This window comes from Gopherus evgoodei, chromosome 17, assembly GCF_007399415.2.
Source record: "Gopherus evgoodei ecotype Sinaloan lineage chromosome 17, rGopEvg1_v1.p, whole genome shotgun sequence".
In the NCBI taxonomy this organism is placed as follows: domain Eukaryota; kingdom Metazoa; phylum Chordata; order Testudines; family Testudinidae; genus Gopherus; species Gopherus evgoodei.
Genome location: NC_044338.1, coordinates 3,473,537 through 3,495,417, shown reverse-complemented (window position 1 = coordinate 3,495,417; position 21,881 = coordinate 3,473,537). Strand labels below are relative to the sequence as shown.

Genomic DNA, 21,881 nt, shown 5'->3' with positions numbered 1-21,881 from the left:
AACTTTTATTTAACATCCTAAATTACAGCATAGAGATTAGAATACAATTTTGCTGGATAAGAGCATGTGTAAATTGTACCCTATTAGCTCCATAACTTTTTTGCTTTGGTGGAACATTACTTTTAAACTTACTTTCCAGAAATGAGTTAAACTGGTAATTTAAATTATATTATAGCTTTAAAAATCCTGTGAAATTGGTCCAAATTATTTAACCCGCAACAGTGTTCAACTTTCAGAATTGCAGCGAAAATTTGTTCTTAATCAAACTTGAATTATTAATATTAAAAGATTGAATAATGTTTCAGAAGTATTTTTATTAAAGTGTGTTAGGAATTTGACAGTACTGTAGTCTGTGTTCATGGAAATGTCCTGTTCATAATCAGAATTTTTATGTATTTATATTTTGCAGTCTGAGTGTAGCTGGAAAAGTCATGCTGATATTTCATATTTGGGATAATACATGACATCTTCTTTTTGGCTGCTGTAATGCCCTTTGGCTTTTGTCATTCCTGTCACTGGCTATATTAGTCTACTCTGTTTTCTTCTCATGTCACTTACAATGTGAACCAGACACAATCTGTAGTTAGTACTTCGGGTATTCAGGAGTACAGCAACCCTGCTATAATGGGGAATGCATAATCTCTCAATTTCCTAAAGGGCCCTCACTGTGAGATTTTTGGCCTTAGACGCTATTGTTAAAAGTGGCCTTAGAAACAAGCTCTTGTTAAAACTGGCTTTAGAAGTTATTGTTAAAACATTGCCTTCTTAAAGAAGAGATTCTTGTAAAGAGTAACCTATGATTTAAATGTTGCACGAAGACCCTCCATGCTTCTAATAACGTTTTTGTTGTTGAAATACAAATATATGTTTGTTGATTAAGAAGTTAATTTTTCCTGCTGGCTACATCTGCAAACTACAATAAGCAGTAGAAGTGTAGTTCATGGATATGCAAATAAAACTACATAGTCAAAGCTTTCATTGGGGAAAGAGGAAAAAGATTCTTACCCTTCTAAACCTGCAGTTAAAAGCAAAGAATTTGTATTTTGCTCATGATTTAATTTCTTGACTTTGTTTTCCCATATCACAGCTGCTCTCAAATAATATTGTACTTATTTATTTGTATTATCACAGTGCTAGAGCTCTAGTCATGGCCCAGGAACCCACCTGTTTTGGAAGGACAGTAATAATTCCTTCCTAATAAGTAATTGATACTGATTATTGACTTTAACCCAGTGATGTTCTGCAGCATTGATTAATTTCAGTTGGACTCACTATAACAAATAGAAATCCAAATTATTTATAAATGTCTACCCTTCTGCATACCTGCACCTTTTCCCTCTTTCCTACCAGCGCAGAGTCAGTGCTCAGTAATTTTTTTCTTCCAATTCCTTTTGCCCCAGGATGAGTGACTGAGACTGGGGAGTAAAATATGCATTTTTTTAAGATGCCCTTGTTTGGTTGTTTCAGTGCTGTGACTTCTTGCAGAACTGTTTGCCTGGTACTTGCTAGTTCTCAGTCCATAAAAGTCCACATCAGGTGACCTTCAGTGCAGTCTATAAGAACTCATAATATTTTTGCCCAGTTTTTCTAGAAGTAGGTTTGCAGGATGGAGAGTGAGTAACAGTATAACTGAGTGGGTAGGGAGATCTTTGTGGTCTTTGTTAAAGTTTCTAGTTATATTTTTAATTATACAGGACAGGATCCAGGTCAGGTTTCTGTAGTTCAAAAAATAAGTATATCATTTCTAAGCTATAAATTTTTTTAGATAGCTCGAGAGAGATTACTTTCTGTTGTCCAAGAACAGCTCTTGTAAGCAGCATAAGGATGAGTGACATTACCCATTGTACCACAAAAACGGAGACAGAAATTAACTTTTTTTCAAATGTTAGTCAAATTCTGTTTTGATACTGAAATGGTAACACTCATTAAGATAAGGAAAGGTTTGTATCAGGACAGGAAGGCTGGAATTATAGCACATACTGCACTGTTACACAGATACACACACACCTGTGTTAATCTTAGTCAATAAGATCCTCATATTTGTTGCAGGTTTAAGAGGGAAACTTTAAGGGAAAAGAGCTACCTGTAAGTAAAGTTCTTGTTACTAAATGGCTTATCCAACTTTTCTTAGGTCTTGGCTACCTAGGGAAATTGACTGGAATAGCTGTTGCATAATAGCTCCCCATGTGGACACTTTATTCTGGTATTGTGCAGTAATTATTCCAGAATAAAGTGATGATTTTTTAAAATCCCAGAGTAGTATCCACACAGGGAACTCTTCTACAATAGTTTATCTGGCAATAACTTGTATTGTGGTCTGTTTTCCCCATAAAGACAAGGCCTTAGTGTAGAATCCTTTGGTAATTCAGTTTAGACTTGACTGTAGAAGGAATATAAATGTAAGATGAAAAGTATAGTTGAGAGAGGATACTGTGGAGCCATGCTGGTTTTCTAGATTTGACACTGAAAATGCTATTGCTTGCCAACTCTTCAGAGACAAGTGGAACATATACAGTGTGCTTGCAGTATTAAATCATGTCAGGCTATTTGTACAAATATTGGTCTGACGCAGTTGTGTTGATCCAATTGATTCTGTGTACGCATAGATTAAAATGGTTTACGGTGAACAGATCAAATGTAACATTTTTCTAACCATAAATTAGAACTCTGTAATTGAAAGTATGTGTGTGTGGGATGGGAATGTGAATACTTTTCGTGATTTTTGTTTTTTAAAAGCTTCACTTTGCACGTTGCAGTTAACTGTGAATCACTATATTCAGCTTTTAAAAGTAACTCTCCCTTTTAGTAATTGCCCCGTTGTGATTTCAGGAGTTGGACTGCTAGAATTCTCAGTAGTTTAAATGGTCTCTCTCCAAGTTCTTCTAAATGAAGATTTAAATCAGCTGTCTCCACACACCCACTCACCTCTTTCCCCTCCCTAAATAAAATATATTTCAAGTCTGAAAGTCCAAAATTGCTCCAAGTTTTTTCTTGCTAATGAGTTACATTAGAATGTTGGTGTAAATACCTTCTGAATGCTATCATAGTATTTAACTCTTTCTAAAACTCTAGCTGCTCTTTCTGAGTTTCTCTGGAACATAATTTTTGTCAATACTAGTAAATGTCTTATTTCGTGTATGATGATTTCTTAATATTTGCAGTTTAAATATGTTAACTGGATTTAATTGATATATTTTAAAGTTCCTTGAGTAATTGGAAAGAGAGAAACTCAGGAGTATTGTTTTATGTGACTTTCTTGGACAATATAGTACTATTCTCAGTCGTGCTTTTAGGGGCCCTAAAGCTTAAGACATTTCTAATTAACTGAGCAGTATGATTATAAAATGTTAATAGGGCCTTATGTACCTCATAACTTGGTATCTTAATAGAGATAGGAATGGCAATTTTTGTGGTTGTACCCTTTCTACAAAAAAAAAAAAAAAGTTGTACATAACTATTTAAGATTTAAGTCCTAAAGGAACAGTTCAGATTTTTTTTAGGTTTCTTGTCACAGAAAATGAAGTCAGTGCAAACTTATAGAATTACAACAAAAGAAAACAAGTAGCTTACAATAAAATGCTAATTAAAATAAAATGACAATGCATTATTTTAATTCATCATGATAGCATATGTCCAAGGCCCTCGACATGAACATGTCATTCTGAGATTTTGAGGCCAAAGTAATAAATGATTCATAGCGCTTATGAAAAGGATCTTAACGTTTTTAAAAAATACATTTTTATTCTACAGAAGTGTTTTCCCAGTTATAATATAGAACCTAAAATGGGTAGTGCCTTTATGTGAATTACTGATGTTGATCTATTAAATAAATCAATTACATTTTTTAAAAAAGTGCAGTAAGATTTAAGGATTCTTTTCAATCTCTTGTCATTGTCTCCAACAGAATGCACACTGAAAGGAGTGAAGTGAAGTATATCTCCTGCATTTCTTGTATGTAAAGCACAGTATAAATGAGTGTGTTTAGAAACCAACCTTCTGATTGGTTCCTGAGTTGAAGCAAAGAGTGCTCTGTTTTGGAGTTGGCCTCTTATGCTAATGTTTCTGTAGCTAAATGTACTAATTTCTTGTCCATTTCTGTAATACTTAGCAGGGAGGTTTTTTGTTCTAAGACTCAGTGGTCTGAAACAGCTATCAGTGGGAGCCCTAACTATCTGTAAAAAGAACAGGAGTATTTGTGGCTTTTTAGAGACTAACAAATTTATTTGAGCGTAAGCTTTTGTGGGCTAAAACACACTTCATCGGATGCATGCAGTGGAAAATACAGTAGGAAGATAGACATCTAATACACACACACACACACACACACACACACACACACACACACACACACACACACACACACACACACACACACAATGTGAAACAATGGGTGTTACCATACACATTATAACAAAAGTGATGAGTTAAGGTGAGCTGAAGCATCCGATGAAGTGGGCTGTAGTCCATGAAAGCTTATGCTCAAATAAATGTGTTAGTTTCTAAGGTGCCACAATTACTCCTGTTCTTTTTGTGGATACAGACTACCATGGCTGCTACTCTGAAACCTAACTATCTGTGGGTTTTTTTGTTTTTGTTTTGTTTTTTAACTAAAATTCTTCATTGCTATCTTATGACTCCATTGATAATGAAGCAGGAAACTAGTGACTGCAGAGCTGATAACTTGCATGGAATAGATGAGACTCTGAATACCATATATAAATGGACTGAGACTGGTAAAAATGAGTTGTCATCAGTCTGGAGTGCTAGGAGTTGTATTACAAAGCTGAAGTCCAAGTGTGGTATTTCTGGGTTTGGAAAGATAATTGATCCAACTTGACTAAAAAAATTATATTTTTTTAAAAATTGATTTTTACTGTTTCTATTTCCTTTTGTGTTGGGTAGCTTTCAGAGATGTTAATTTGCTATTTATGCATTACTTGTTAGATATAGATTATGATTAGCTGACAATATGAAAACATTTTCAGTGGATGTTTCTGGCAAATAAGTGTATCCTGTTTTAGAGACCTATCAGTTATCCAACCTGTGTGATTGACATATGCAACTCTTGTTAGCATTAATAAAGTTCTGTGTAACTTTACCCATGTTGATGGCACACTAGACCAGGGGTTCTCAGGACAAAAATTTGGTGGCCTCAGAGTGTGGCCACTAACTCTTGTTGGTGGCCGCTCTTAAGACCTCTTAGTCTTTTTCCTAAAATACTTACGTAACTTTGTGGAAATCCAAATAAATATGCACATGTACATGTCCAAATCATTGTAGTTTATTTATTGCTAGCTAGTAAGTCTGTTGTGAAAAGTGATATTTACAAACATACAAGTATCACATTTTACAGCAGACTTACATAGCCTTGGCAAGCCTGGAGATAAATGAAGCCCCGGATGGAAAGTTGGGGGAGGCAGCGGGGGGCTGGACCCTAAACCCCCATGGCCAGAGCCCAAAGCCCTGCAGCCTGGGCCCAGGGACGGAGTGTTGGTTGCTGGGGCCTGCCACTGTGCAGCAAGAGCTTGGGGCTGGAGCCCAAAGCCCCATCCCAGGGCTAAAGCCCAAAGCCTGAGCGCCGCCACCACCCCTGGGAAGGTGAGGAATTCACTGGCTGCCTGCTTCTCCGGCATTGTGCCCCAGGTGTCTCCAGAGGTGGCAGGACCCAACCCCTACTGATGTCCCCAGCAACCAACACCAAGGTGGTGTATCTAGGAGCAACAGGGAGGGGAGGGGTCACTACTTTGGTCACTCCCCCCAAAAAAAACCACACAGCCCAGGAGTCTGTGGCCACAAGAAAAGCCCCTGGTGGCGCATTTTTGCACTAGACCTCTTAAACTTATTGGTGCAGAATTCTGTATTGTACTGCAATAACCAGATTTTATAGGTCTCCACTTTGCAACACGTGTTGTGAAATCATTTTCTTGCACAAATAACTCAATTAACTATCACAGGAACATGCATACTTTTAAAACTTAGACAGTAATGTCAACAGTCAATCTTTTGTGGCATCTATCAGGAACTTTGGGCAGCTTGAATTTAAACTTAAATTAGTTTTCTGATTATTCCTACCTAGCTATGTTCCCCTATAGTTTCCTTGTGGCTTTGACCACAGCTCTCCTACTCCCCTTCTCACAGTATCACCATTTCCCTGTCATTTTTGTCCTCCTCCTCCTCCCAACAATTTAAGCTTCTCTTATTTCCCTGTCCTCATCTATCTTCCCCAGTCCTTTTTTGTCAGTTCAGATCCATAGCTCTCCATAGTTGCTGCCTCCTTCTCTCTGGTGACATCTACATCTATACCACACTTTTCCCTGGCACTATCTCCCTGGCCCTGATTCTCCCACTCCCTCACTTCATTCCTGTTCCCATCTCCCTCTAGAATACTCAGTCCATCAAAAAAAAAGTGGGGGAGGATGCCCCCAAAATTGCAATACTATCCACCACAATCTCATCATCTCCTACTGCCTCATCTATACCAGAAAGTTAAGTCAACACAAATCAGCTTGTGTCAATCTATTAATGTATTTGTCTACACTCAGATTTGTTTCTGGTCAACATAAATGTCTGTTATGGTGATTGAGTAAAACTTTCTCCCCAAACAGTGGAGAGCCATGGTAGACCTAATTTGGTCAGCACAACGTGAGTGTAGACACTGCGTGACCTGTGTTGACCCTAATAGTCTTCCAGCCACTGTCCGATTGTGCCCCAGTCTCTGCAGCAGTGACCATCTGCTCACAATTTTAAACTCCACTGCATAGGAGTAACATAGACTGGAATGCTTCCAAACCCTGTTCTCCCCCCCACCAACCCCCCCCCTACGTTTTTGAAATATCTTTTCCTGATTGTAAACCATGGGAAGCATACCTAGAGACTCACCTTTGTTTGTGTCTGCCGTACCATGGCTCCACATACACACAGGCATTAGACACACGCCTGCGTGGAGAAGCAAGAAGAATTAAATCTCCTGGGTGTGTGTGTGTGGGGAAGACTGTGCAAGCACAGCTGTGGAACAGCTGTAGAAACATGGACATGTATGAATGGATGTCACGGGGGATGTAGGAAAAGGGGTGCATTGGGGATTAGAAGCAGTGCCACATGAAAGCAAATGAACTTTGCCAGGGATACCACAAGGTGAGGAAGGGCAACAAGAAATCTGGTGCTGCCCTCAAAGACCTGGCACACTTGCAATGAACTTCATGCCATACTTGATGGTGGCCCCACCGGCACCCTGTAGAGCTCTGTGGACACCTTGGAGGAGCCTGAGTGAAGACTTCTGCCATGAAGAGGGAGAGGGAGGAGGAGATGCGATGGGGGACACCAACTATGCTGTAATCCAAGAAGGCCTGTTTGGAACTCCACAGGAGTCTCTCCAGTCCCACCAGGAGATTGTAGAAGAGCCTGGTGATGAAGGGGAAAGGAGGTAAGTGTATGTGCAGAGTTTTCCTTACAATGTTTATTTGCTTTTGCTTCCTTCCTCCCCCAACCTTTGTGGCCATTTAAAGGTGGTGCCCGGCCCAGCTCCAGTGTACAAGACCAAGGGATCAACTTTTCATTGTTTTACTAGTATATTATAAGAAATAAAGATAGGAAATAAATTCAAAACAAATTCCTGACCAGTACCGACATTCAGATTACACAGTCTACATTGATTCAGTGTCCTGTGCTCAGATAGAGATAGAACAAAGCGTGATAGAGTCTGCATCTGCTTTTGATTCCCTTGTTGGAATAGGGGGGCTATGAGGAGCACCTTGGCCACGTGAATAGGGCTATCCCTCTTAGCCTCATAAGAACTCGATGAAACTTGAATGGAGATACTCTACCATCCTCTCCTGAAGGTTTCTAGGGATGGCAGCCTTATTTCTTTTTCTTTGATACGACACTTTCCCATGCCATTTTGGTTCAAGTTTGCCTGGTTCATTGCAGCAAACAGGGTAGTGACATACTGGCCAGGGCAGCTTTGGGAGGCTAGTAGCAGCTTGGTTCTCTCTGCCTTTGTGACCCTCAGGAATGAGCTATCAGCTGAAATCACTACTGACTGTGAAAAATAGTACCGGTATTTACTGCCATTGTTCTGTACTTGTATCCATGGAATAGGGTGTAAAAATGTATGGGTTCATGCACAGAAATTCCCCCCCAGTCCCCATCCTCTATGCCAGGCCATACTCACCGTGCCTGGCGCTGGAGAGCAGTGCTGTGGTGAGATGTTCAAAAGCTGAATTGTCAATCAGCATTAAAGTATTTATGGAAACAAGAGAGAGGAGTTTTGAAACTTAATCTTTCCCTTTCGAACTGTAAATTTAATGGTGCATATGCCCGTTTTTTATCAGCAACTTCTGGTGTGGTGGCCTTGAGAAGTGCCTCCTTTACCCATGCAGAATGCCTAACCCTGGTGAGGAGAAGGAAGAGCACTAGGGAGGATGTGTTCAAGATCCTGCAAGCCAGAGGTTCATTGGACTGAACAAAGATCTTGGAGGGCCACTGTGACCAAGAGCATGAGAAGAACAGAGAGGATAGGCAAAAGGCCCAGGTGTGCCAGGAGGACAAGTAGTGGAAAATGCACTGCGGCATAATGAGTCTTCTCAGGAAACCCAAGGGGTGCAGATGCTGGCTCACCTACATGTCCAAAAATCCTAGACTCATCAGTCTTTCCACTGTTTGGAGAACTCGGTGCTTCCTGCTCCCTACACCCCCAAGATACCATGTGGCATCATGGAACACTTGCTTACCTCTACCACTCTACTCAAGAGGAACAACAAGGAAAAACACAGCTTCCTATACAGAGACCTGTGAAAACCACAGATTGGTGCATGCAAAGCTGCCACTGACTACATTGAACTACTTTTTTGTTTACACAAATGAATGTAAATGTTGACTTCCTTTTCAACAGAAATTTAAAAAGTTTCACCCCATTAAATTATGTTAAGTTTGTATAATGTATGTATATGTTTGTACTCTGATTTTATGCACCTAATTTTTGCACTCAGATTGTTTATTAATTCACAAGTATTATGGAATGCATAACTGCAGTCAAGAAATCGAACTACTTATAAACGCACCACAGAATTCGTAACGTGGGTGAAACATGCAGCCGTATTTATAAATGTATTGCATGCACAACACAATTCATAGCAACAGGCAAAGCCCCAGGCCCAACAGTATTTATAACTTGCAAGAGGCACAACACAATATATATTAACAGGCAACCCCCCAAAAATACATTATTTAAATGACATGAGCCAGATGCCAGAGAACACTACAGTGGCTGACTGTGAAGCATCCCTCAAATACATAGTTCCACGTTGAGCTCTTCTAATAGCACTGGTGTCTGGCAGTTCAAATTCAGGGAGAGACATTCTACCTCACCCCTCCACCTTGGTGGCAGTTTTTCTCCCTTTTCCTCACATATATTATGCAGCACACATATAACCATTAGGATGTTTTACTTGCTGTGACCTAGTGAGTAAAGAATGCCAGCACCCCTCAGTGTACCAGAAGTACATTCCGTAGACATTCTGCACCTGCTGAGCTGATATTTGAATCTTTCCTTGGTGCCGTCTTGATGGCCAGTGGCTGGGTCACTGTTGGCATTTCCACATTTCCAGTGTTAATCCACTGCTCAGGAAAGACTGACCCTGCCTGCAACTTCTTGAACGGTACTTAAAGACACAGGTATCTTGCACCTACCCTGACTAATCTACGTCAATATCAGTGAATCAACTCCCGTGATCCACTAGCACTTACATAACCATGAAAAAGTATCCTTTTTTGTTGATGTACTCAATAGCAAGGTTGGCTGGTGCCAAAATAGGGAGATCTGTTCCATCTATCTTCCCACGGCAGTTCAGGAACCCCATAGTTGCAAATCCATCCACTATGCCTTGCCTTCCACTAATCACAGCCTGGCATAGCTGGAGGCAATTAATGACCTTACACACTTGCATGACGGTGGCCCGCACTGTGGATTTCCCAACTCCAAAATGATTTCCCCAGACCAGTAGCAGTCTGGATTTGCAAGCTTCCAGGTCGTGATTGCCACTTGTTTTTCCATTGTCAATATGGGCCTTGTTTTGCTATCTCTGTGGTGGAGGGCTGGTCCAAGCTCAGCATGCAACTCCAGGAATGTGACTTTTTGCATCTGAAAGTTCTGCAGCCACTGTTCATCGTCCCAAAGGTGCATTATAATGTGCTTCCACTTGCAAATGCTTGTTTCTCAGCACCAGAATTAGTGCTCCACTATCTGCAGCTGCTCCGTGAACGCCACCAGCAACCTGGGATTTTTTTCACTAAGTCCATTAACAAATTCTTCTTAAGGATATCCTCGTGTTCCCCATTGTGATCCCATTGTTTCAGTACTTCCTGCAGGTCTACAAATAAAGGAGAATCATTTGTTGTGGTAGCAATATTCATGATAATAGTGCTGAGGTCACTGGGATAACCCTACTCATGGTGTACTGTGCTTTATATCCATGCAAGCACTCCTGGTGAGTATGTACATTGCCAATGCAATCATCCAAGTATGCACATGCACAGGTGATGTACGAACTTCATTGGCTGTTTTATGATGTAAATTGTGTGGACCAAAGTTTGTGGAGTAGACGTGGTCTCAATTCTCCACCTCTTGGCTCACTGTGACCTGGATTACTCCTGACGCTATTTCTGCAACTTTTTTTTTTTCCTCTAGCCTCTTCTGTTGCTCCTATTTTTGACAATAATAAAAAATAGCTTTACGGCTTGAACTTGCAAGTTGGCATGTTTCTAGTTCACAATGAGGAAGTCACTGGAAAAAAACAAATGACTGAGCATTTTCACATGTACAATGTGAAGTTTCTAAAGTTATCAATGTTGCCATGGAGTGTGAACACCATCGGGGAGTTAGAGGGAGGATAGTCATGCCTCTTTTCTCTACACCCTCTCCCCATCCCTTTCCACCACTCTCAACCTGAGACTCGCAGATTCTGTTCCCCTAATAAAACTTGTCTCTGTTGTTGAGCAGTGGCATGCAAAGATGCAAGATGTGCGGCCTGTAAGTTTTCACACACACTTCTGTTTTGCTTGTTTCCTTTTTTTGTTTTCCTGATGCCTTAAAGGAATGTGGTCAAATTAAATATATATTTTTAATACATTTACTAAAATCAGAAATTTAAAAATTCAGATTTTTTCCCATTTATGCTGTTTGTTACATCGTGATTTCACTTAGCTGAGATGCTGAATGGAGACTATTCACTTCTCTTTGATAATCAGTTTGTGGTCAGGTTTTATTTGCATTTTGTCAGACAAATGCCTCATGTGCATCTCTAGCACAATGTAATGTTTGAGTTGCCAAAGCTACCATGGAATGTCTACCTAGCTTTTTTTTTTTTTTTTTTAAATATTTGTTATTTAAATTTGATTTTACGTTTTATGGAAGTTTGTTTTCAGAAACCCAAATTCTGGGCCAGATTTGGCCCAGAAAGCATCCCTTGGATTCTACTTTGTCTCGTTTAGACAGCCACAAATCAGGAAATAGAGAAAAGCATTCAAGGATTTTATATCCTCACGTGTGGATTAAAGTAGTATTTTAAAAATCATGATCACTTTCTCATTTTTTTCCTGCTAAGTTCAGTACTCATAACACTTAATGTGTAATATTGTGCAAGACCAAGGAGATATACTGCATGAAACATACTTGTCAAACAGGTTGGAACAACATACTACAGATATGCCACTGAGCAACAGATTGGTACTAAGGAAAAAAAGCTGGCATGTGTATATGTTTTGTATTTAACAACTAAGACTGTAGAGACTATATAAGAATACTTAAGTTAGTTGTTCATGGTGACTTACGTTGCTAAGCAGATGGGCTGCTGAATTTTCTCAGCTCTTTCAGGGTGTGTGCCTTCGTTCTTGGATGCAAGTGATAACTGAGTACAGAGGTCACAAGTGCATGCATCACCATATCCAGATCTGCCCCACAGATGGGGGCACGCTCTTCTGGTTAGTTGCAGATGAAAGTGGGTAGTTTTTTGTTGCCATAGCTGTTAGGATATCCTGTCGCAATAAGAATTTCCAAGACTGCGGACTGCTTTAAATTATCTTCGGACAGGTTCTCGGTAATGGAATGTGTATGTTTGTTTAAAAAAGGCTAGTTCTTCAAAGCTCCTTCCTACAAGCCTTCCCTCAGTCTTGGATGGGTTCTCTGCAAACTAGATACCTTTTAGTTTGCGCCAGCAGCATCTACACAGGGCAATAAGAGTACAACACTTTAGAGCACTTTGCAGTTCATATCACTGTAGTCCATACTGGAGTGAAGTGTAGACATAGCCTGAGACTGCTAACAAGGCTGCCATTTTTAATAATGGCTTTTATGTGTGCCTGTCTACCTAAGAACTAAGGCTGCCAAGCTGCCATTCAATAGTAATAACTTCTTGTAGGCTCCAATAGGACTGGTGATGTAGTGAGTACTGACCCACCTGGCCTCAAGATTCACTTAATAAGGAAGTATACAGAGCCACTGATATCCATTTGAAAAAAAAAAGAAGTTCCCAAAGAGGTGAATTTAGCTCACTACACCTTTTATCCTAAGGTAATTACCACCATAAGAACATAACGGCCGTACTGGGTCAGACCAAAGGTCCATCTAGCCCAGTATCTGTCTACCAACAGTGGCCAATGCCAGGTGCCCCAGAGGGAGTGAAGCTAATAGGCAGTGATCAAGTGATCTCTCTCCTGCCATCCATCTCCATCCTCTGATGAACAGAGGCTTGGGACACCATTTTTACCCTTCCTGGCTAATAGCCATTTATGGACTTAGCCATCATGAATTTATCCAGTTCCCTTTTAAACGTTGTAGTCCATACCATTTGGCTATATAAGAACTCCTTTAAGTGACCTATTTAAAATGACTGTTAAAATGATGGAGTCTGACAATATAATTCTCAAACTCTTTTGTAGCTAATGCTGACCCCTCTGTGTCTGAGCCCATTTAAGAACAGCTAACAGGATTCAAACTAGAGCAACCTACTGAATAAATGTATTGGGTGCGTGGGGAAGCTTTTACTGGTAATGGTTGTTTTGCTTAGGTGATTATGGTTATAATGTGTTGGAAGTACATCTGGTACTTCATTGCTTATCAGTGTTCTTTTTTCACCTTTAGGCGGTTTCCTAGAAACATGGTTTCTTGCTCGTGTTGATCTCACAGTTTGTGAAGACTCCTTCTCTGATAATGTCAAGTTCGGGCTACCCTCCTAACCAAGGAGCATTCAGCACAGAACAGAATCGTTATCCTACTCACTCTGTCCAGTACACCTTCTCTAACCCTCGACATCAGCAGGTAAGGAGCAGATAGCATGCAGATTACAACCTGAACCTATCATTCGGGTATTTTGCTCACGCCAAATGTGTATTTTTACCTACTTAATCCTAGGCCACGGATGTTTTGAAAAACAGTGAAATTTCAGAGTATTGAACCTAAATAAAACTGATGAGGGGAATTTACATATTTTATGTTCTGTCTTCCTTTGATGAAATTTGTCCAGTTCACCAAGGTTAATAGCTCTAATTAAACAAAATGTGGGATGTGGTTTTAAATGTTTCTGGCCACATTTTAATACCTTATCTAAAAGGTGTCCCTTCCAGCATTTTATTGCTCCCTAACTCCATAATGAGGTATTGAGTCAAAGGGGTTTGAGTTTATCCTTACTTCCTGCAGCACTGTAGCTTGTGAAATCTGGTGAGATCCCAGCCCAAGGTGGTAGGACAGTTATGATGATATATTAGTAGTAGTCTACCAAAATATTAAAACCATGCAGGCATCCTAAGTGAAATGTTCAGATTGTCAGTTATGTGCTACTTCCTATTTTCATTTCTGTAAATTCCCTCAAGAAAAATGTTATCTGTTTCAGTGTTTAGTTAGTCTTAGTGTGCAAAGTGAGTGGATATTTATTTGGCAAATAAAGTGAGTGATATTTATTTGGCAAATAGAGAATCTTCTGTCTAAAATAAGGCAGTCTTTTTTGATTCTCACTTCCTCTGGTTTTATTTTTAATGTTGAAAACTCAAATGTAAATATATGTAAACCAGAGTGAATGACAGAGGAGACATTTTGACCACTGAGCAAAGCTGCTGCCAATTTTGGTTTGCTAAATAGTTGGTCAAAAGTTTTTTCTTTATTTGTTTTTTTCTTCTGGAAAATGTTAGATTTTATAAACCGCACACATCTTCCCTTTGTTGGCTTGGCACTCTTGGGATAAAATCAAGAAGATTTAAATGTCTTTTTTGAATATAGTACCCTATATTGTGAAATTAATACAACTTTTCTATTTTTGTGGTGGGTTTTGTCCTAATTGGAACACACAATCCCAGAGGAACTCATTGAAAATCATTCTTTTTTTGGTCTTACTTTTAATCTAGTAATGCTTAATTACTAGACTAGGTGTAGCCAACATGGAAAAAAGGCTGGATTTCTGTGCAATGGAAACACTAATTTTTCAACAATATGCAAAGATGACTTCTATAATCTTTGACAAATCTAATAACGTTTTCTGAGTTAAAAAGTGACATGTCAAATCCTGTGACAGAATGGTTCCTATAAGTGCCATAGGAGGTCAGTCTCAGGAAAGGAGGGTGTGTGTCTACTCTGGGACCCAGGAGCTCTCCAGGAGAGCTTACCATTGCAAAGCTCCTCCTCTTTCTTCCCTATAAGAAAGTTGAACTAGATCCCTGGGTATGCCAGAGCAATACTTAGTACACATGGATGTGTGTGTGGGGAGTAATGTGGGTTTACAGTACTACTTTCCCACTGATTTCCTCCACCCCACCCCCAATCATTGAGAGGTAGCAGGAGCCAAACTGGCCCTTGGGGCAAGTTATTCAACTTGGGCAGCTCTAGCTTGTGTCCATGAATAGTGGTCTCCAAAGTGCTGTTCTGTTTGATAGGATTACCAAGATGAAGTGCACTCTGGCCTTGCCCTCACCCCCATCCTGCCCTAGGACATGCCCATGCTGGGCTTAAACTTTAGCTCTTACCAAAGGATCTTCCAAAATGGAGAATTTGTGTGGTAACTGACAGTTTAAAGCCAGTTGTATGTTGAGTTCTGATTCTTCAGTGGATAGTGTTCTGTACTCATGATATAGTATTGGGGATATAAAACTTTTTCTTTCCAATCGTGTCTAAAATAATAGTTTTAAAAGCTTACTGGCCCTGAGAATATCTGTGCTGTATCTTTGCATCTGTTCCCATGTGATTGTAGCAGCTAATCTCCCATGAACAACTGGAGCTAAATATTAATGTCATACCATTTGCAAGTTGTTATTCCAAGCTTTCATATGGCACAGAGCTTTCATTTCTCATAATCTCCGAGTTTAAATCTGTGTCAAGCTTTGGTTAACAAAGCTCTTCTGGCACTTGTCCAGAACTGAGCATATTGAGTCCTGGACCTCAAACTTGTCTAGTTTAGTCACTCTACGTGTCTGCCAGTGTATAGATGCAATCATTTTTCCCTAGACAGGTCTGAATATATTCACTAGGAATGACTATGTGAATTTCACTCTTATTTTCTTTATATTGCCCCCATTTCCAGACCACCTCTCTCTTTTTTGGGCTCCAAATTACTTTGTAATTCCTGTGATAGTGGATTTTATGACTCTGTTTATCTAATCTGTTTCTTTTGGAGATCCAAAAAATGTCTCAAAGAAACTTGCCATTTTACGAGTTGGCTGTTGGCTTGAATTAAGCTGAGAGAATCCGTTCTTGATTTGCAAGAACTGTTCAGAAACCATGATTCCTTCATCTCCTGAGTACTTTGGCTCAGTGTCATAATTTTTGAATTTTCATTCTTGCTTAAATATCAGGACTATTTTTCATTTAGGAGTTTGCAGTTCCTGATTATCGTTCTTCTCATCTGGAAGTCAGTCAAGCAACTCAGCTCTTGCAGCAGCAGCAGCAGCAGCAGCAACTTCGTCGACGGCCTTCCTTGCTTTCTGAATTTCACCCAGGGTCTGACAGGTAAGGGCATTCTGTTTTACTTTTAGATGCAAGAGAAATCTGTTATGAGTTGAACCAGACTTTTTAAAAGGTATATATTCATAGTTAAATAGTCTGCTTCCACATTTCTTGCTTAAGGATTTAGATTTATTAAGCACAGGGTTCTCCATTAGCTAACAGTATTGGTTTGTTTATGGTATTTGACAGTATTTTAGATTTGCCTTGTTTAAAACCCGTTGCACAACTCCCCAGCCCACTTGGCTTAAATAAGATGTTTGTTTCCTAGATAGGAAGTAACACCTGTGCTTCATTTCCCCCCATCTCTCCCAACAACTTTCTTAGCAAGCAACTAAGAACCCTCGTGCATATCACAAACTAGTTCTTTAGAAATATTTTGGCCATAAGTGTGTAATGTTTATTTCTTTGAGATACAGTGACAAGTGAAGTTATACAGCAAAATTAAAGAATCATCACAGTGTGAATATTATCCATCATGTTTCCTAGATTTCACTGGGATAAAATTCATACACTTGAATATTCAGCAGAGGGTATTTGTCTGTCTAGGTAAGTAAGAAGCAGCAGAGCTAGTTGGGTTGTTTCATTTGTCATAACAGTATAAAATACTTAAATGTGGTGCAAAAATGCAAGCAATTGGTGGTGATTTTTGGCAACAAAGTAGTAAAACAATTTACATCACTTGACATAGTTCAGAGTCAAATGTTATTGGGACTGTTTTGCAAGTTTGTTTTTTAAACCAGTCTTGCTTGTATGGTAAATAGATATGACTGCTGTTTTGGCTCCAGCAGATTAATATTGCAGTGCTATAGTTGACTGCTACTGTCATGAAAGTGTCTGTCTGTCTTTTTTTAATTAAAAACAGTTTGCTTTATAGTAACTAAATATGTTTTGCACTGATGTAACTTAAGGCAGTAAATGCCAGCTAAATACTGATTAATGTTTATTAAATAATTGTATTTACCTGGATTTACAACTAAGAGGTATGCGGTGTGCTTTGAATACCAGACTTGAAAATAATCATAAAGATTAATTCAGCCACAGATCTGACTGAGATTTTAATTATCTGAATACGTTTTAGATACTGGGAATGCCCAACTGTGTAGGCGACAGTTAAGTATCGTGATTGTTTTGCTCACTCATTGGTATAATCACATTCTGATGCACAGAGGTATGCATGTGATACTCCTTGAAGTGAGGTGAAATTATACTCCTGCCTTGCACTTACACTACATCAGATGCAGTGTTGCTCATGGCTCACTCTGATCACAGATCAGAAGTGGTCTGTGCTGATCATTACTCTGGTGGTATTTAGTGTGTAAAATAGATGAATAGCCCCCCGACTCTGGATGCTAAATTGAAATATTCCCAGAAATAATTACCAAATACTGGGTCTGAGATTAACTAGTTGTCTCTATCTTGCAATTTACAAAGAAGAAAACGGGATTTGGTTTAGGGCCATCTAAGTACCAGAGTGCTTTGATAACCTGCAGCAGGTAAAAGGACAAAAAACTGTTCTCAAATTGTGAAAAGCTCATTCACCAGTCTTGGCAAAATACAGGAAGCTACTGTCATCTCTTCTAATGAAATCTTCTAAGAAGGTGGTGAAGCATATGAGATATCTTACTGACATCCTGTGTAATTCACTGCAAAGAAGCTAGTGATGCTGCTGTTTTGCTTTGGAAAAAAAGTAGCAGGAAGAGTCACTAAATCACTTCCGAGCCCACAACATAGATGGTAGAGCACCACTGACAAGTACTTGAACTTGAGAGCGTGATGTAGACCAAGTTTCAGATAACTTCAGTTACTAATTTAGGTACTTTTTATATGTATTTAAAATTTCTTCAGAAGAAAAAATTAATTGAACTACTATGCTTTTGCATAATTTTGTGGGATGCAATACTAAACTTACTGATGTGAAGTCTTTGATGCTCTTTCTTGACTCAAACCTGTTTTCAGATATACTTGTAGTAATGGCATAAGTTTCGTGGTCTTCTGTGAAGTGATGGGCATTTAAATGATACCTTCGTGGGCTTAAATGAACTTTTAGTCAAAATACATTTAAAAAAAAAAAGCCAATTTTCTGCAATATACCACTTAAAAACTTTTGTCCGCCTTACTAGTCAGAAAGTGTTTTGTGGCACTCTTCCCTATAGTCTTGGAAATGGGATACAACAATTAAATAATGCACCATATAGAGGTTTTTTTTTTTATGTATATTTTTAATTGTTTTTACAATCTCTTTTGTTCCTTAGGCCTCAGGAAAGGAGAACTGGCTATGAGCAACAATTTCACCCAGGTCCATCACAGACTGATCATGATTCGTTGGAATCTAAGCGACCCCGTCTTGAACAAGTTTCAGATTCCCATTTTCAGCGTGTTAGTGCTGCTGCTGTCCTGCCTTTAGTACATCCTCTACAGGAGGGATTGCGATCTGCAGATATTAAGAAGGTAAAAACAGTTTTTGTTGCAGTATTGAAGCTCTGCCTTAATATGTTAGAAAATTGATTACATGACTATTTTAAAGATTGATGTGGCTGAAAATAGTATTACAATTTTTAAATAGTATTACAAATTACACCATTTCTGTGATGAGCCATTTGAATATTGATTGCTCACTTTTTAGAAACCTGTTTTGTTCACAAGCATAGTTGCAAATTATAGTAGTGTGCTCACTAGCTGTGTGTTGGAGTAGTAAAAAAAAAATAAAAAAATCCCAGTAAGTTGCATAATATGCTTGAAGGTTAATTGTTTCTAGTACAGAATGTTGGAACACTCAACTTATAGCTGCCACTTGAGTTTAATTTAAAAAAAATCATTTCAGCAATATTATATGTAGGTTTCTGTTGAAAAAGTATTAGTGTAGTGATCTCTGCTCCACTACAGATGGTGACAGACAAAACAGCTGAAATGCCTTTCCCTCTGCAGATCTACAAGACACTTCCTTGCATTTGGAAATATAATAGGCCTAGAATGCAGCCTATTTATTTAATTGAAAAGTCTTGCCCTTCTATGACTTTGCATGAAAGACTTTGAGAGGCAGAGTTGCCCAGTGATTGCTAGATTGGGACTTAGGACCCCTGTACTTTATTCCTGGCTTTTCCACTATTCTGCAATACACTAAACCTTTCTTTTGCCTCTGTTTCCCCTCATACCATATGAGGTCTGCTTGGATTGTAAGATCGTTAGGTGAACAGTATCTAATGTGTTTGTGCACATGGAGCCCACTCTGGACTGGTTCTCTATACTGTACCATAAAGCAAATAATAAATAATGTAGACTAATTTAGGAACGTTAAGTTTTTGTTCCATCTTTCACAATGGAAATAGGTCTTTGCATTGATCTGGAATAACACGGTTCATAATAGGTAACTTACAAAGGACTGCCTTTCCCTGTATGAGTAAGAGTTCCCTTTTTTAGAAAATATTGGAAGAAACCTGACTACAGGTCTCTTAACTCCTTCATTGGACATTTTAACCATGTTAAGGAGAAGATAGTATTCTCTGCTAGCTAGAGCAGATGTGGGCAAACTATGGCCCATGGGCCACATCTGTCCCACGGGACCATCCTGCCTGGCCCCTGAGCTCCTGGCCGGGGAGCCTAATCCTTGGCCCTCCTCCGCAATTATGCTGCTGCCCGAGCCGTGCTCTGGCCCACCGCTCCCGCTGGGCAGGGCGGGAAGTGCAGCTGACTCTGGCCGGGTGTTGTGGCTGTGAGCTCCTGCTGCTGATAAGGGGGCCGGGAGGAATGGGGGGGCCCTGGGGAGCAGTCAGGGAGGAGGGGGCCATTGAATGGGGCGGAGGTTCTAGGGGTGGTGGTCAGGGAATGGGGAACAGGGAGGGTTGGTAGTGCGTGTCCCAGGGGGCCTGTCAGGGGGTGGGGATGTGGATAGGGCTTGGGAAGGCGGTCAGGGGACAGGGAGCAGGGGGGTTTAGATAAGGGGGTGGGATCCTGAGGGCCAGTTAGCAGTGGGGGGTACCGGGAGGGGGTGGTCAGGGGAGGAGGAACAGAGGGTGGTTGGATAGGGGGTGGGAATCCCAGGGGGGCTGTTAGGGGGTGGGGGTGTGGATAGGGGTCAGGGCAGTCAGGGGACAGGGATCAGGGGGGTTGGATGGGGCGGGGGTCCAGGGGAGTCAGGGAACAAGGAGCGGAGGGGTTGGATGGGTTGGGGTTTCTGAGGGGGGGTTGGGAGGAGAAGGATAGGGAACGAGGGTCAGGCTGTATGGGGAGGCACAGCCTTCCCTACCTCGCCCTCCATACAGTTGCGCAACCCCAATGTGGCCCTCAGGCCAAAAAGTTTGCCTGCCCCTGAGCTAGAGCAAGGGATTGTAAGTCAGGTGACTGGAGTTCTGTTTCTGACTGTGCCATTGACATGCTCAAGGTTCCGCAGCAAGTCACTTAGCCTTTTTGTACCTAAATTTTTTCCATCTGTAAAATGATGTAACCTACCTACAAGGTGTTAAGTTTTAATGAATGAGATGCTTTAATCCCTAGCTGAAAGGTACTATAAAATATAAATTGACGAAGTATTTCTCTAGATTGAGCATGAATTATAAACAATGGCCAAGTTTTTAAAATGAGTGTGCCTAAAGTTAAGCCTGGTCTATACATTCAGATTGCACTAACTGAATCTATTTCTAAGTCAGTCTAGTTAAATGTATGTAGTTCCCCTCTGTGGATGCTCTTAAGTCAGATAAAGATTGAATATATCTGTGGTAGAAACTTGAGTTAACCTGTTGTAATTTCTATGTGTAGAGACTAACCCCAGGTTTCCTAAATTTATACATAAACTCTTAAAAAAGTGGACTGAGTTTTTGAACAGTGGCTTAAATGGAACATGCCAGTTGCTCAGCATTTTAGAAAATGAGGCAATTTATTTTTATTAGATGCCTAAGTATGGATTCAAAAGTTAATGGATGGTACCCATTTTTAACAAATTTTGGATATTGTATTTTTGTACTGCCTTTAATTATTTACTGCGGCTTTTCATATTCTAAATACAGCTCCTTTCTGTGAGCTTAAGTAAAATCATGTTAACGTGATACAGTATCTTGTTCTGTTGCATTGCAGAGGTAAGCTCAAAGGGGCATTGGACAAGCCAGTCAGATGTGCGCAATATTATGTTTTAATTTAGTTATGAATAATTTTTATCCAAGTAGTGTACTGAAATGCATCATCTCAATCTTATACACAGTTTAAGGTACCTTCAGGAAATATGAAACTAAAACACTTAATTTGTTTCAGTGAGACTGGTTTGAATAAGGCATACATTTTCCAGGTTAGCCCTGGTCAACATTGGGGGTGAATAGCGTTGCTTAAGTCAGAGTATCTTAGGTCGACTTACCTGGCCGCGAGGACTGCGGCGAGTCGACTGCTGCCGCTCCCCCATCGACTCTGTTTCCGCCTCTCGCGAACTGGAGTTCCGGAGTCAACAGGGAGCGCGTTTGGGGGTCTATTTATCTGCATCTAGACAAGATGTGATAAATCGATCCCCAATAGATCGATCTGTACCTGCCGATGCGGTGGGTAGTGAAGACCTGCCCTTAGTCATCAGTGCATGTCTGCAGAGATCTACTCTTTAAACTGAATGCCCGTGAAGAGTTGAAGATGTCCCTGATGGGGCCCTATATTTGTAAATGTAACTAGAAACTAAATTTTTTAAGATTGTGATCTTTTTGTTAATTCCAGGGCTATATGAAATGAAAATGACAGGAAAAACTGAATACTTTTAGAAACTTTAAATTTACTTCAGAATTATCAGTGTTAAAATGATTCTAGGCAGTAGTGTAGGTGGCTGAAAGCTTTGGTCAATTTTATCTTTATTTATAGTTGGACAACTCTATGTATTAAGATTTGAGACTACGTCTGGAGATTGTAACATAACTAATTTATCTGTCTTTAA

At 39.9% G+C, this 21,881-nt stretch overlaps 1 protein-coding gene across 14 annotated transcripts in view; it reads left to right on the top strand.

The window, feature by feature from the left end:
* Positions 1 to 21,881, top strand: part of NCOR1 (nuclear receptor corepressor 1) — a 103,605-nt gene that overhangs the window by 8,522 nt on the left and 73,202 nt on the right. For 11 of the 14 annotated variants that reach the window (XM_030536675.1, XM_030536682.1, XM_030536676.1 and 8 more), the window contains exons 2-5: positions 13,136 to 13,312; positions 15,849 to 15,985; positions 16,469 to 16,528; positions 18,235 to 18,430. In XM_030536675.1, coding sequence (XP_030392535.1) covers positions 13,205 to 13,312; positions 15,849 to 15,985; positions 16,469 to 16,528; positions 18,235 to 18,430 — 501 coding nt within the window. In that variant the 5' untranslated portion in view covers positions 13,136 to 13,204. The remainder of the gene's footprint in view (positions 1 to 13,135; positions 13,313 to 15,848; positions 15,986 to 16,468; positions 16,529 to 18,234; positions 18,431 to 21,881) is intronic. The other 3 variants (XM_030536684.1, XM_030536679.1, XM_030536678.1) reach the window with 1 other exon arrangement.